Here is a 17489-nt window from a genome sequence, read left to right as displayed (position 1 = left end):
ATCCAAAAAGAAACATGTACCATAATGTTTATTGCAGCACTCTTTACAATAGCCAGGACATGGAAGCAACCTAAATGCCCATCAAGAAACAAATGGATACAGAAGATGTGGCATATATATACAATGGAATATTACTCAGCTATAAAAAGGGATGAGATGGAGCTATATGTCATGAGGTGGATAGACCTACAGTCTGTCATACAGAGTGAAGTAAGTCAGAAAGAGAAAGACAAATATTGTATGCTAACTCACATATACGGAATCTAAAAATGGTACTGATGAACTCAGTGACAAGAACAAGGATGCAGATGCAGAGAATGGACTGGGGAACTTGAGATTTGGGAGGGGGCGGGGGGGTGAAGGGGAAGCTGAGATGAAGTGAGGGAGTAGCACAGACATATATATACTACCAACTGTAAAATAGCCAGTGGGAAGTTGTTGTATAACAAAGGGAGTCCAACTCGAGGATGGAAGATGCCTTTGAGGACTGGGGCAGGGAGGGTGGGGGGGATTCGAGGGAGGGTGGGGGGGGAGTCAAGGGAGGTAGGAAATACAGAGATATGTGTATAAAAACAGATGATTGAACTTGGTGTACCCCCCAAAAAGTAATAAATAAAAACAATTATAAAAATAACCAAAACAGATGATTGAACTTGGTGTACCCCCCAAAAAATATTAAATAAATAAAAAAAATTTTAAAAAAAACCAAAACAGATGATTGAACTTGGTGTACCCCCCAAAAAATAATAAATAAATAAAATATAAAAAAAAAAAAAAACTAAAAATAGAACTACCATATGATCCAGTAATCCCACTACTGGTCAAGTACCCAGAGAAAACCATAATCCCAAAGAAACATGTACCATAATGTTTATTGCAGCACTATTTACAATAGCCAGGACATGGAAGCAACCTAAATGCCCATCAGCAAATGAATGGATAAAGAAGATGTGGCATATATATACAATGGAATATTACTCAGCCATAAAAAGGAATGAGATGTAGCTATATGTCATGAGGTGGATAGACCTACAGTCTGTCATACAGAGTGAAGTAAGTCAGAAAGAGAAAGACAAATATTGTATGCTAACTCATATATACGGAATCTAAAAATGGTACTGATGAACTCAGTGACAAGACAAGAACAAGGATGCAGATGCAGAGAATAGACTGGAGATCTTGAGGTTTGGTGGGGTGGGGGGTGAAGGGGAAGCTGAGACGAAGTGAGAGAGTAGCATAGGCATATATATACTACCAACTGTAAAATAGATAGCCAGTGAGAAGTTGCTGTAAGAGAGTTCAACTCGAGAATGGATGATGCCTTTGAGGACTAGGATGGGGAGGGTGGGGGGGAGTTGAGGGAGGGATGGAATACGGGGATATGTGTATAAATACAGATGATTGAACTTAGTGTACCTCAAAAACTGGTACAAGATTGTAATGCAATTATATTCCAATAAAAGTATATAAAGAAAAAAGAAAAAATAAGTGTGAAGATGGCTAGATTATGAGAACCAAATGCAATGCATGAACCTTAATTGAATCATGCGTTAAAAAGCACTATAAGGCAGTGATCCCCAACCTTTATGGCACCAGGGACCAGTTTCTTAGAAGACTGTTTTCCCACGGGTCAAGTGGGGGGTTGGAGGTATGGTTTCTATATGAATCAAGTGCATTACATTTATTGTGCATTTTATTTGTATTATTATTACCTTGTAATATATAATGAAATAGTTATACAACTTACCATAATGCAGAATCAGTGGGAGCCCTGAGCTTGTTTTCCTGCAACTAGATGGTTCCCTCTGGGGGTGATGGGAGACAGTGACACCCAAAGTGTGTTGCTTATGTCCAGTCTACTCCATAATCTTGTTTTGGTTGCTAATACTGCAGAAAACCCTACTTCACAAAGATAGGATGTTGGAAATGGAAGCAGGCTTTTCAATGCTTTTGTGGCAATCTCAGGATATTCTGTTTTAACTTTAATCCAGAACATATGGAAATTTGAAGTTGTCTCAAACATGTTTTTTAGGCCACTGTCATTTGCCATCTCAAGCAGTTGATCCTCTTCTAGCACGGACAAAGTCGGTTCATCTGGCTTATTCACAAATGGGTCATGGAACGTTCCTTCCCAGTTTGGGGGTCTTTTGTGGTTGGGAAGAGATGCTCAAACTCTTTTGAAAGCTCAGATAGGTGACCATACACCAGCTGGGAGAGAGAAGGCCCTGGCTCAGTCTCTTTCAAAATCTCTGCTAATGTTTGAAATGTGAAAAATCCCAGTGTTCACTCGTCACCCCCATAATTCCAGTTTGGCTTTGAATGCAGCCACTTTATCTGCTGAGTTGAACACAGGTATTGTTCTCCCCTGAAGGGACCGATTGAGTTCAGTGAGCAGCTTGAAGATGTCACACATGTAAGCAAGTTTTGAGACCCTTTCTGTGTCACTGAAATGTGCTGCCACTGTTGACTGTTTTTCTAAAAGAAATCTCTGGAGTGGCTTTTGTAACTCAAAAACTCTGGCCAGCGATCTACCTTTAGAAAGCTATGTTACTTATACACTTATCTTTATACACTTACACACTTACCTTTAGAAAGCTATCTCATACACTTATCTCTCTTATACACTTATCTGTGTATAAGAGAAGATGTGTGTGCTCTCTGTCCATCTCCTCACAGAGCTGTGTGAACAGACATGAGTTAAAGGCATGTACTTTAATGTGGTTTATAATTTTAATCACATCCTGCAAAATGTTGTTAAGTTCAGGTGACATTTTCTGGCTAGCCAGCATTTCTCTATGGATGACACAGCGCGTAGACTCACATTCAGAAGTGATCTCATTGACCCAAGTAGTAAAACCAGAAAGTCGTCCAGTCATGGCAACTGTTCTGTCCATGCATATACTGACACAGAATAACCAATTCAGTTTTCCTGATATGTAATCATTCAAAGACTTGGATATTTCTGCAGCTGTGGTGTTGGTTGGCAACAAAAGTGCATGTAACATATCCTCATGCGTATCCTTCTGAAAAATACATCAGGCAAAGCATTGTTGTCAACATCTGTAGACTTGTCGACCTGGATTGCATACCATGGTGACTCGTTAATCCTCTCTAACAGTTGTGCCTCAGTATCCTCTGCTGTTTCATCACTTCGTCTAGTTATGCGGCTAGCCGAAAGAGGAACATGTGCCGCCTTTTGAAATGCAGCCTCTCCTAAAAGTTCATGACAAATGTCCTTAGCAACAGGCAGGATCAACTCTTCACCAATAGTAAAGCGCTTCTTAGCTTTAGCATTGTGGTTAGCCACTAAGAATGATGCTCTCAGTGCAGAGACATTTGATGAAGTGGTGGCCTTCAATAATTGCTTCTGTTCTTTGTGTTCATGTTTTTTTCTTTTGAAAAACTCCAGAGGCTTGTCTTTTAATGTAGGGTGCTTTGTCTCAATGTGGCGAGGCAGTTTTGAAGTTTTCATGGCTTGGTTGGATAGCCATTCATCACATATTATACAAATTGGGCTTAGAAATGTGAATCACCTGTTGCAATGAACCCATAATTTAGGTAGGACTCTTTGTATTTTCTTTTAAATGCAGCTTTCTTTTTGTTGACAGTCTTAGAGTCTTCTGCCATCTCATCATTAGGTCTTTCCCCTTTTTCAAAGAAGCTCTCCAGCGACATTTACTTTTTACTCAGTTTTGGCTAAGGTTAGCTTGTGGGCTTACCAAAACTGTGACTGAGACAAGTGCACAGTGTGGGAAAGAGGCACGGATGGAAGTGGTAAATAAAATAATAGGCGGGCCACCACAGATTAAAGTAAGTGTTGGATTCTTAAAGCCTGCCACCAGATGCAGCTTAACTGTCACTTGCCACTCACTAACAGGGTCTTGATGAGTCTGCAAGCAGTTGATTTATTATGGTCTCTGTGCAGTGAAACCTCTCTGCTAATGATAATCTGTATTTGTAGCCGCTCCTCTGTGCTAGCATCACAGCCTCAGCTCCACCTCAGATCATCAGGCATTAGATTCTTATAAGGAGCGTGCAACCTAGGTCCTTCACATGCTCAATTCACAGTAGAGTCTGAGCTTCTATGGGAATCTAATGCTGCCGCTGATCTGACAGGAGGCGGATCTCAGGCAGTAATGTGAGGGATGGAGAGTGGCTGTAAATACAGATGAAGCTCCTCTCGCTCGCCTGCCTTTCACCTCCTGCTTTGAGGCCCAGTTCCTAACAGGCCACAGACCAGTACCAGTTCGTGGCCCGGGGGTTGGGGACCCCTGTTACAAAGTCTATTTTGGGGATAAATGGATTATATTTGATATACACTATAAGACATTATAGTATCAGTTCCTTGGGTGTGATAATGATATTATGATTATATAGGAGAATGTCCTGGTTTTTAGGAGATAATTCTGAAATATGTATGTGTAATGATACTTCAAATAGTGTAGAAAATAAATTATAGGTAGAGAATGCAAGCTAATTTTAGCAACTGGTGAACCCAGGGGAAGAGTAAAAGGTTTATTCATTGTAGCATTCTTTTAACTTTTCTATAGATTTGAAATTTTTCTAAATAAAATGTTGGTAGAAAATTGCTTAAAAAAAGGCAAGAGTACAGGCCTTTTCCCAGAAGGCTTCAAACATCTGATAGAGAATTTAAAGTCCCTTCTTTGTTCGGGACACTATCTGTGTACTAACTCCCTGCGTAATTTATCTTCTTATGCAGTTAAAATGGCAGATTTTTTGTTTTATTAGCAAGCAAAATGTCTTCTATTTGGAGAAATGCAAGGATACTTACAACAGAATTACTATGAAGCCCTTTTTACTTTTACAATATGAAGTCATGATGATTTGTTTAGAGAATCCCCATGTTGTAAAATTAGTAGAATTTTGTTTCCAGTTCTACTTGTAAAAACTAATGAAATCATATAGATTATATTAGGAAGAATTCCTCAAAAATTAAGCTGTCAGTATTTTCTCTTCAGGAGTTTATATCTATCTCTTATTGGTAATGAATGCATAATATAGTTATTAATTTTTTAAAGGGAAGTAATTTGATTTTTCTAATTGTATTAGTTTTTAATCATTGTTGTCAATCTCTTGAAACCTCACTTCTGTTTGAATTTGTGTGTGTGTGCATGTTTACTGAGGACTTAAAAGGATTATCTTATGCACATTTATATTTCATATACATTAGGAGTATAATTTGATGCTATTTAATTAAATAATTAGATAAAGTCAAGAGACAATGAAGTAACTTATTTGCAAAAATACACTGAAATAGTTTCTTTTTCTTAAATGTAATATTACAGTTTCACTTTGTAATTTTGTTTTATTTTGGAGGAGGAAAGAAATGCTTATTAATGTGTTTGATTTTTTAAATTGTCATTTACATATCAAGTTGTAGTCCTGAATATACCATTGTTTAAAATTATAATATTACATTATATATAATTATAATATATTATATCTGTATTACATTATATGTAATTGTATTATATCTATATTACATTATAATTGTGTGAATATAATTATAATTAATATAATTAAATTTTTATATTATATGATTATAACTATTATAATTATATTATTTTATTTTATAAATAAGTATATTGATTTACATGGTTAAAGTTAAAACTGTTTCTGAACCTGGTCAATTATACAAAATCTGTTAAAAGAAAGTTCAACCTATACTTTGTGCCATACTAAAAAGTATCATGTAGGGTTTTTGCATTTTTTGTTCTAATATAACTTCTAGAAAAAAACATGGCTTTAAATTAGGATTTAAATATGGAATTTAGTTTTCTTTACTTTTTATATTTTAGAAGAGTAAACTTTTTAAGAGTATTGACTTGAAAAAGTACTTTCAGACTGTTTAAATTTGCATATGTTGGAAATACAAAAACTCAAGGCAGACACTGACAAGATAGCTCACAGTACTGTCTAAGGGAGAGAGAGGATGCCTTCGTGTAAGAAGTTAGCCTGTTCCCTCCCTTGTCAGATTTATTGCTATTTTAGGAATTGAATATAACAGGTGGCCCTAGCTTAGTGCTAGTAAACAGTCAAGTCACATGACCAAACAATATTCTTATTTTATTTTCCTTGAAGCTTGGCTATGAGGAAATAATGCATCAATGATAGGATTCAAGTGTTTAGTTTCTTCACTAGTTACATATTTATAAGTATGGAATTCTGGTTTAGATATAAACTCAAGACTTCATATTGTAGATATAGCTGATCAACATCTCCACATAGCTTGTGATCAATAAATTGACTAAAGTTAAAGTTATTTATCTGTTTTTTAAGTTAAAAATATTATTAAGATCATATTAAAACTTGAACTTGTATCCATAGAGCTTGCTAAAGAGAGTAGAATATTGCCAGTTCCTGGTAGAAAATGGGGGAATTATTTTGGATCACCAGGTTCATTTTTTCTATCTTAGGAAAGGGAATAGATATATACTAATTGCCTAAATGTTTTTACTCAAATGCAACTGTTCTTTTATTTTCTAAGTCAGACGAGAAATATCCTACTGGTTACCACTATTATTTACAGAAGAAAGGATAAACATGAAAACTCCATTGCAATAGAAGGATTCTTTACTGTGACTGAATTATTTTGGAATATTTTAGTCTTGGTTTAGTGCTTGTGGAAATTAGGGGCAGAGAATTATTTTAAAGGCAATTTTAGAAAAACTTCATTTTGTTTCTTTCTGAATTATTTCTTTGTTTTTAGATGAGATGGAAATTATGTACAGAACATTTCATTGGGATTATTATACTCCAGATATACTGTTTCCTTCATTTATCAGTGCCTTGTCCACTGTTAACCACACCATACTTTGCTTCTGTGAACACTTGGCAGTAACATTAGGGGGAAAGTAGATCACAGAGCAAAACCATACTAGTTTTATTTTAGCACCTGCATATGAAAGGAGGAATGATGTTCTAATGACAAATAACTTACTTTTTACTGACATTCCCCATACTATGTTAAAATGATCATCATTCTGTCCATTAGTGTTGTGTGAGATCTGTAATTGAAAGAGGAAGTAATTATAGTATACTTTTTAACGAGACAGGTGATGTTTTTTATCAAGTGAGGATGATGGCCAGATATTTTAGTTAAGATTTAGTAAAACAATGAATAAGCTACTTTTATTTTTTCATTGGTGGGTGACGCTTATTCATCTTTTTTGAGGCCACTGATCAATAATAAAAAAGGAACTTAAAGACAGAAGAACATCTTAACCTAGGTTAATAGGTGTTAGCTGTTTTTTTCTTTTTAAAAGCAAGAGATATAAACTATGGTCAATTGATTCTAAACTAAGACCTGAGCATACAAAACTTTATACCCAAATGCATCATGTATCATACTGGATGGATGCATGTTTTAGTTGAAGGCATTCCTGACTGAAGTGCCCAGCCTGGCATTATTAAACACATGGCAGAACAAAGAAGACATGTGCCTATCTTAATCTACTCTTCCTTGAATCCAAATGGCCACTGTATAACCTAAAGGGATTGATATTTAAAATTGCCTCTACTGTGCAGCAGTGAATTTAAAAAATCTTTTGGCAGATTTTTCCAGTATAGAAATATCCTTTAAAGTTTCAGCCAAGTCAATGTTGAAAACATTTTATACTATTTTTAAAGCAATTGGCTTACTTCCTTAAAAGAAGGAGAAATCTGCACAGGTTTCATCATGGGATTTTTTTTTTTTTTTTTGTGCAGCATTTCTACATCTGCTGGGAAAATGGAGTTTCACTGTTACAGAATTAGTAGATGTCGCCAGAACATAGGATTAGCTAGATAGTTAAATATTTAATTATGAAAAGCTCTGCTTCCTTTTCAAATGCGTTTCCAATTTGTTTCATGAGTTATCTCTCTCACCCAGGCGCATTGATGATGACAAGGGGAGAACCCATGAGCTGGAGCACTCGGCTATAAAATGTATGAGAGGAATTCTCTACTGCTATATGCGTCAGGCTGATAAGGTAAAACACTGTAGTGTGGACTGAAATTCTCACATCATTCTGAGGCATTAATTTAACCAATATAGCAATAGCATCTTCTGAAGAAGAACGTACTTTCAAAAGGTAAAGCCACGTCCTAGGGCAGTCTAGATAGGTTAAAATAGCTCTGCCTTCCCAGCCCAGGGTTTTGAAATACTGAAATTGAAGAAATACTTTTAGTGAGATTGGTTGAGAATTGTTATTTGGGCTTGAATTTGTTTGTATCTTGCATCTGGTGTTTGCTTGATAAATACTCATGTTTCTCAGGAACCTCACGATAGCCATAATTCTAACCAATATTGTATTACTTGAGAACATCCTTATGAAAATTCCTTTTGGACATGTGAATACTCTGGCTTAAGGGAGCTCTAGTTTATGAATATAATATTCATTCATTTACATGTAAAGAGGGCAGGAATTATAGGCTTAGAAAACAGGAAACTTTACAGAGTTATTTTGGAAATTGAAGAAATAATATGCATAATAAAAATTTATAAACTGTAAAGCTCTATACAAGTATAATGTGATATTCCCCCTACTTACCTACACCTCTGTGTTTCCAGGTCCTAATATAGTAAGTGTCCACATAGTTACATCAGTGCATCATGGTTTCCCAAGACCACTCCCAGGTTTGATGATTCATTAGCAAAGCTGCACTCTGGTAATTAATGCAGGCAATTTTGATCACTTAATACTTTATATATCTCTATCATATCAATATTATATTAAGTTTTTGTGATAGCACATTTTTTAAGACCTGTATCTGAAATAAAAATGAAAACAAAAATCACTTATATTCTGTCACCAGAAAATGACAACCAAAAAATGTTAGTTTGCAGAGAAAGTAAATTTATTCACAAGTTGATAATAGAGATATATGAAAAACCTGTAATTTCTCTACTGAGATTTGACTTTGCAAGTCATTATTATAAAGGTTTTCTTCAATGATTGAAATAAAGTGGTATGTCATATTGACATATTTGAATTAAACTTTTATGTCATATATATTGAAGTAATTGTCATTAAAGTTATTTTTTCCTAAGTGTTAGAAGTTTACTATTTATTTCACATTTATCATTTCATGAATGCTTTATGTTTATAAATTCAACTTTTCTGTCAAGGAAACATTGTGAGAACCATGAATTTCATATGTTTGCTAACCAGGCTGACAGACTTAAATTATAATTATCAAAAGGAAGAAAGTGATACAAATTTTTCTCTTTGTGACTTGTTTAACCAATTGTTAATGTCCTTTTTTAAATATTATTCAGCTTTACTAACCAGTATTCACAATTATGTTTTCTTTTGAATACAGCTTGAATGTAACTTAAGCTGTCTTGAATTCCTTAAATTACAAAGGATTATCATGTTTTGCCTTATGTAGCATGGTAGGCCATTAAAATAAGTGTGAGTTGTAAGAAGGTATAGGTCACGTTAGGATTAGGTATTTCTGCATACTACAAAATGTAGCGTTTTACAAATTTTAAAACATTTTCATTGTTATAATCTTTCTTGAGTCCCATAACCTTTCGAGTAGGAATGAAGGATATTACTATAATCCACAAACGACTTGGTGAGAGTGAACCATGCATCCAGCTCAGTGCCTCCCACCATGCCTTCACCTCTATTGGTGCTCACCTTTTCCTTCATGATTCCATAGCAGTAGAGACTGTTACCGTATTTTTAAATATGAAATTATATCTGTTGGCCTCCCCTTAAAACTAAAGTTAAGCATATTTGTAGTCTTCATGTGTTCTTTGACCTTAAGGTTCATCTTCTGAAGTAAACTCATGGCTTAGAAAGTCTGAGACTCTCCACTTTTGTTGCTTCTCACTATAAAGCATGCTTCCTGACATATTTTCTAACATTTTCTACCTAAAGGAGATATTTTAATTTATTACAAATTTGAGTGAATAGAGTTTTCCTTGATATGCAGAATGTAGAGCAATATGATTTCTATTGTTGTTTTGCTGCTTGTAATAATATCTGCTTATTAACATTAGGTTTTTTTTTTTTACTTTTAAATGTTCATATACCTGTTTTTATTAACACTTTTTAAGGAGAAGCATTCAGATTTCAGAATCGATTCAATCTGCAGCTAGTGTTAGAGGGCAGGGATTTGCTTTACAATAGGCTATGAATGTTGCTGCCCCTAATTATCTCCTTAAAACGTTTACTTGTGTAAAATGCTAAGTAGTTTCTAATTCATGAGAAATCATTAAAATTTTATAAAATTTATTCTTCCAAAATTCCCTTATGAGATGATTTCTCCCGCCTACATGCATTTTTTAAGTCTATAAATTAAGAATGGATGACAAAATACTCAGTACCTTTTCCTGAATGATAAACTGCTTATTCACAATGATTAAAGTTTTCAGGAAAAGTCTAAATAAAATACAAGAAGAAAAAACATTATTCTAGTTTTTTTAATCTAGAAAATTTTACTTTAATCATTCTTTATTTTTACTTGCCAAATGCCAGATATCACACAATACTAATTAAAGTCCTCTTGATTTTGACTGCTTTCAAGAGTACTTTTTGTCTATTTTTACATGCAGTATGCCCCATTAGTTTTCAAAGCTTATAGAGTTTGGGGCTTTTTTTTCTGAAATTTTAAATTCTTTGTCTTTTAACAACTTTAAGACTCAAAGCATAATTATATAATTCCCCACTTGAGCATCTTTAATCATTTAGTAGTTGCTTTTCCCCTGACACAGTGATTGAATGAATATAAATTCTCATGCTGAGTACTTGTGTATCTTGAAGACAAATGACAAACACTGCCTTGTCAACTGCAGCAATCACTTTATTAAACTAATAAAACCTTATCCATTTAGATCCTTATCAAGTGGGCAAAATATATTTTGTTTTAATTTAACTACATTTTGTCTAAGAATAATGTTCAACACTTTGAGATAATAGTCATGGTACTTGAAAGTAGTGACCACATTGATTTCTATTTGTATAGTCTAAGACTATTGCCAGCAGTTTCAGATATTGAGAAAGGGGTAGCCTTCTCACCTTCTCTGAGTTAGCACTGGATAGCTTGGTCACTACATAGATAGAAGGTGTATGTCCCTACCTTTATCCTCACTCTCTCATTTCTGATTATCTGTTGATAGGTCCTGACTTTTATTTTGTTGATTTCAACCATAGGGAGGGCTTATTTGTTTGTGCTGGGCTCTTGAGGGTACAAAGATGTGTTAGCCCTCTAGCATAGTACTGTCAAGTAAATCTTCTGTGATGATCTAAATGTTTTCTGTTACTGTGTTGAACAGTTAAAGAAATCACGAGTCATGTCACTGTTGAGCACTTGATCTGGGGCTAGTGTGATTGAAGGACTGAATATCTAAATTTTATATAATTGTAATTTAATTTAATTAGTCACATGTAGCTAGTGGCTGCCATATTGGATAGTGTAACTTCTAGAAGCTAGTGGGAGATATAGACAACTCATAAAAATAAAAGACTGGAGACATAATTGAGGGATAAGCACCCTAATGTAGGAGTCCAAAGGAAGAAATTTTAGTTGGGGTTCAGAAGGGACTTTATAAAAGAAAATTTGGGGGTTTTTTTGAGATAAGACTTTAAGAATGGAGAAGAAATTTGAAGTTAGAGAAGAGAGTATGGTTCTATGTGGTTCCTTAGCCAAGTGAAACAAGGCAAGATCAGGAACGCCTAGATACTATCAAAGAGAGAAGGAAGTCATTGCCTTTACATAGAGCTATGTCTCATTCTATTCATTCTCTGTTCCTATTTATCTCATACTTGGCATACTTGGCATATAACTAGTATCAGTAAATATTTGCTGAATTGAATTAATATCTGTTTGTCCTTGGAGTTTGTCTTTTTTGTCACTTAGTACTTACTTAGTATTCTAAAATGGTTAAATTTTATGTTCAGTTAACAGCTAACGGTATGGGCTATATCCTCTTAGAATTGGTGCCTTAGTAATGAGAGTTATATGTGCCAAAAGAAATGAAAACACATCGACAAGAGTGTGGGTTAAATTTGTGATCCCTGGAGAAAGAAAAGCATTTGAAGTTGTGAACACTTACTGAATTAGAATGTGGCCTGAAGCACTCTTTCATTCAGTGTTGTGTAAGCATTTCCAAATCACAGTACAGTGAGATACAATCCTCGAAATCCTGTCCTACAGAGTAAACCATTATTTGTCTCTAAAATAAGATGCAAAACAGTGCAAAAGTCAATGCTACGACATTAACAAGCTCCCTAGTACACCTGAGTTGCTATGTTTGTGAAGTGTCAATTAAATATTTAACAATTGTATTAACTCTATTAAACTAATAGTTTTGAGTTTTATCTGTGTTTTGTTTCTTTAGAAAAACTAACATTTCTACTTTGTTCTGTCCTCTCTCTATAAGCTATTGCTTTCCCCATTAGAAAGTTTCTTGAAAAATAATTTATAATCTCTGGTTATAATCATAGATCTTGGATAAGACTATGAGTTAGTAGCATTATTTAAATTTTATATTCTATTCTAGGTCCAGCAGTTTAAGCAGGATCCGCGACCGACAACATGTCTTCACTCTGTTTTCAGTGTACATACAGGAGATGAGATCCTCTCCTATGAAGAATATGGTCATCTTCAGGTAAAAAGAAAAGATTACAAATTTTCTTTTCCATTTATACTCTGCATCATAGAAAATTTGAGGCTATTTACAATGTTTAAAAGGTAGATTTTCATAAATTATTCAAAATACAAGTAGAAAATCAACCATGAAATGAAGAAATCCCACCAGGACTGAATTAGGTATTGTGATTGAACATTGAATTTGACTGAGTTCGTGGTCCAAAAGCAAAAAGAACAGGTGGATGGATTATAATATTATTATTATTTCGAAGGAGGAATCCTGTAGCACTTTCAGTGACAAAAGCTTGTGCTTGTTATCAAATTTAGAGGAATTTCAATATTTAGGAACTAGGGAATAAAAGACAATTGACAGTAATATAGTAGCAAATCAGAAGTTTTTGTTACATGACAGTTCAGTTTTAATATATATCAACCTTCTATAAAGCTAAAAACATACCACTAAAATGTAATTCCAAAGGGCATTTCTGGAGTCTATAAATTTTATCATATATACTATATTAAATTTTATATATAAATTTTGTATGCTAAGAATACACTGTAAGACTTTGTTTTCACTTTTTTTCTCACATCTGTGTACTCCTTTTAGCAGGACATCCTATTGCCTTGTTTCTAGGATACAAATATTATATATTCTATTTATCTGTGATGGATTTTCTTCCTGTTCATCATTTGGTTCTGCAGTCTTTAGGACTGACTACTTATTATTCATATATTCCTTACTAAAATAAGAGTATCTCCTTTTTATAGTTCCTTTCTCTCTAGAGAGCTGAAATGTCTTACTTTAGTATGATTCCTCCAAACACAGACGGTTGTGTCCCCATTTCTTTGCAGCAGAAACTCTTACGCTTCTTTGTAACCAGTTCCTTGGAGATTTAGTGTTACGTGAATATGTAGCTGCTCAACCTTCTCCTTGTGATTATCACATAGTTAGGTTTTCTATACCTTTTGCTTTGACAAATATGTTTACTATTTGATATAGGGTTTTCAGAAGATAATGGCTCATTTATTTTTGTATCTCAGAATTTAAGCTCAGTGCCTAGCACATAGGTGGTTTCAAACAGGTGCTAGTCAACCTGTTATTTGGTAGTCCCTGTACAATTTGCCACTTACTAATATTTTCTCATAGAAGCCTCCTAAAAGTCAGAGCAGAGAGCTCTTTGAGGTGTTGCTGTAAGTGGCTGTCAGTAGTGATGGAATTTCTTTGAGATCATTTCTGGCAGGCCACTGTCAGTGCTCTAAGAAAATGTTTGGATGACCCTGTCAATGGGATGAAGCTCTTCCCTACTGTGTTCTGAGAAAAGTTACTTAAGAATTGATGCTGGGAAAAGGATTAAGATGGCAGAGTAGGAGGACGTGTGCTCACTCCCTCTTGCAAGAGCATTGGAAATACAACTAAATGCTGAACAGTCATCGACAGAAAGACACTGGAACTCACCAAAGAAGACACCCCACGTCCAGAGACAAAGGAGAAGCCTCAGTGAGATGGTAGGAGGGGCGCAATCGCGTTAAAATCAAATCCCATAAATGCTGGGTGGGTGACTCACAGACTGGAGAACAGTTATAATGCAGAAGTCCACCCACTAAAGTGAGGGTTCTGAGCCCCACGTTAGGCTTCCCAACCTGGGAGTCCAGCAACGGGAGGAGGATTCCCCAGAGAATCAGACTTTGAAAGCCAGCGGGATTTGATTGCAGGACCTCCACAGGACTGGGGGAAACAGAGACTCTACTCTTGGAGGGCACACAAAACAGTGTGCTCGCCAGGACCCAGAGGGAAGGAGCAGTGACCCCATAAAAGACTGAACCAGACCTACCAGCTGGTGTTGGAGGGTTGCCTGCAGAGGTGGGGGGCAGCTGTGGCTCACTGAGGAGACAGGGGCACTGGCAGCAGGGGTACTGGGAAGGGCTCATTGGCATGAACCCTCCCAGAGTCCACCATTAGCCCCACCAAAGAGCCCATAGGCGCCAGTGCTAAGTAGCCTCAGGCCAAACAACCAACAAGGTGGGAACACAGCCCCACCCATTAGCAGACAAGCAGATTAAAGGTTTACTGAGCTCTGCCCACCAAATCAGATTAAAGTCTTACTGAGCTCTGCGCACCCAGCCCTACCCACCATCAGTCCCTCCCATCAGGAAGCACACACTAGCCTCCTAGATAGCTTCCTCCACAAGAGGGCAGACAGCAGTATCAAGCAGTATCAGCAGTATTTTGTCTTGTGGAACTGAAAACCACAGCCACAGAAAGATAGAGAAAATGAAAAAGCAGAGGACTTTGTACCAGATGAAGGGACAGGATAAAACCCTAGAAAAACAACTAAATGAAGAGGAGATAGGCACCCTTACAGAAAAAGAATTCAGAATAATGATGGTGAAGATGATCCAGAACTTTGAAAAAAGACAGGATGCAAAGATCGAAAAGTTTACCAAAGACCTAGAAGAATTAAAGAGCAAACAGAGATATGCAACACAATAACTGAAATGAAAAATACACTAGAAGGAACCAAGAGCAGATTAACTGAGGCAGAAGGGCGAATAAGTGACCTGGAAGACAGAATAGTGATAATCACTGATGCAGAAAAGAATAAAGAAAAAAGAATGAAAAGAACTGAAGACAGCCTAAGAGACCTCTGGGACAATGTTAAATACGCCAACATTCGCATTATAGGGGTCCCAGAAGGAGAAGAGAGAGAGAAGGGACCTGAGAAAATATTGGAAGAGATTCTAGTTGAAAACTTCCCTAACATGGGAAAGGAAATAGCTACCCAAGTCCAGGAAGTGCAGAGAGTCCCAGGCAGGATAAACCCAAGGAGAAACACGCCAAGACATATAGTAGTCCAACTGACAAAAATTAAAGACAGAGAAAAGTTATTAAAAGCAACAAGGAAAAAACGACAAATAACATACAAGGGAACTCCCATAAGGGTAACAGCTGATTTCTCAGCAGAAACTCTGCAAGCCAGAAGGGAATGGCATGATATATTTCAAGTGATGAAAGGGAAGAACCTACAACCAAGAATACTCTACCCAGCAAGGATCTCATTCAGATTCAAGGGAGAAATCAAAAGCTTTACAGACAAGCAACAGCTAAGAGAATGCAGCACCACCAAACCAGCCCTACAACAAATGCTAAAGGCACTTCTCTAAGTGGGAAACATAAGAGGAGAAAAGGACCTACGAAAGCAAACACAAAACAATTAAGAGAATGGTAATAGGAACATATATATCAATAATTACCTTGAATGTAAATGGACTAAATGCACCAACCAGAAGACACAGACTGGCTGAATGGATACAAAAACAAGACCCATATATATGCTGTCTATAAGAGACCCACTTCAGACCTAGGGACACATACAGATGGAAAGTGAGGGGATGGAAAAAGATATTCCATGCAAATGAAAATCAAAAGAAAGCTGGAGTAGCAATAGTCACATCAGATAAAATAGACTTTAAAATAAAAAATGTTACAAGAGACAAGAAAGGACATTACATAAAGATCAAGGGATCCATCCAAGAAGAGGAGATAACAATTATAAATATATATGCACCCAATATAGGAGCACCTCAATACATAAGGCAAATGCTAACAACTATGAAAGAGGAAATGCAAGGCAGAAATAGAGACAGAGATGTAGAGAACAAACATATGGACACCAGGTGGGGAAAGCGGGGAGGGTTGGAGGGTGGGGGATGAATTGGGAGATTGGGATACCAAATTGTACACTCTAAATGTATGCTGTTTATTGTCTGTTAACTGTATCTCAATTAAAAGTTCTTTAAAAAAAAGAGTTGATGCTGATCTAAAACACCTAGAACTGGAATCCTCTATCTTTGTATGTGTCCCACTTGGACCTTGAGAAGACCCCGACACCCACTGGACTTCGAGTGCTGGGAAGTCAGGAGACGTTCAGGATAGTCCTGGCTCCTGAGAGAGCTACCTGCAATGGCAGGCCTGGCAGCACAAGGCTGCTTTGTCCAAGGCATCTAGGGCATGAATAATTTTCTGCCCCAACTTTCTGTCAGTTTCTTAGAAAGGATTGGAGGAGAGTCAAGGAAGGCACAAGGCACCAAGGCAGTTAGTGGGTAATAATCTTCTGGGTTAGAATTATATGGTGAGAAAATTCCATCTTGGCTTCTCTTTGTTTTTAACTCAAGTTAGCAGTTTCCTGGCTAAATGAAAAATTTGCACTGCTTCCCATTTATTATTTGTTTGTTTATTAGATAACAGCTTTGTTGAGATATAATTCACATAATATACAATTCACCTATGTAAAGTATACAACTCAGTGGTTTTTAATCTATTCACAAAATTGTGCAGCCAACATCAGTCGGTTTCAGAACATCTTCATCACTCCGTAAAGAAATCCTGTACCTATTGGCAGTCACTCCCCATCTTCTTCAAAGACCCCCACCCTAGGCAGTTACCAGTCTACTTTCTGTCTCTGTGAATAAGTCTATTTTGTACATTTTATATAAATGGAATCATAGAACATATGGTCTTTTGTGACCAGTTTCTTTCATTTAGCGTAATGCTTTCAAGGTTTGTCCATGTTATAGTATTCATCTTTCACTGCCTGTTTTCTCTAGAAAATTTACGTATCCTATTCAGAATTCTATGAGAATCTTTGTTTTTGGTTAAAGTGGACATTATTGTCTTCTGCTTTTGTTTGTTTTGTTCAGATCATATAATGTTTATCTTTAATAGACTAATAAACTAAAAGAAAAACACTCATTTAAAAAACTCATTTGTTCATAAATATATTTTAAATTATTGATTAATATGTTCCAGCAGTTGCTTACATAAGTTCTGTATTCTCTGAATACAAGATGCACTGCCTGTTGTTCATGGTGTACTGGCATAGTCCTAA

General features: G+C 35.9%; 1 protein-coding gene across 6 annotated transcripts in view; it reads left to right on the top strand.

Annotated features, from left to right (window-relative positions):
- PHKB (phosphorylase kinase regulatory subunit beta) overlaps window positions 1-17489 on the top strand; it is a 225674-nt gene that overhangs the window by 47988 nt on the left and 160197 nt on the right. For 5 of the 6 annotated variants that reach the window (XM_057713036.1, XM_057713037.1, XM_057713038.1 and 2 more), the window contains 2 exons: window positions 7892-7991; window positions 12515-12622. In XM_057713036.1, coding sequence (XP_057569019.1) covers window positions 7892-7991; window positions 12515-12622 — 208 coding nt within the window. Of the gene's footprint in view, window positions 1-7891; window positions 7992-8653; window positions 8671-12514; window positions 12623-17489 lie in introns of those variants that run through there. The other variant, XM_057713041.1, reaches the window with a different exon arrangement.

This window comes from Hippopotamus amphibius, chromosome 16, assembly GCF_030028045.1.
Source record: "Hippopotamus amphibius kiboko isolate mHipAmp2 chromosome 16, mHipAmp2.hap2, whole genome shotgun sequence".
In the NCBI taxonomy this organism is placed as follows: domain Eukaryota; kingdom Metazoa; phylum Chordata; class Mammalia; order Artiodactyla; family Hippopotamidae; genus Hippopotamus; species Hippopotamus amphibius.
The sequence above is the reverse complement of the archived record's forward strand: the minus strand, read 5'-3'. Positions and strand labels throughout refer to the sequence as shown.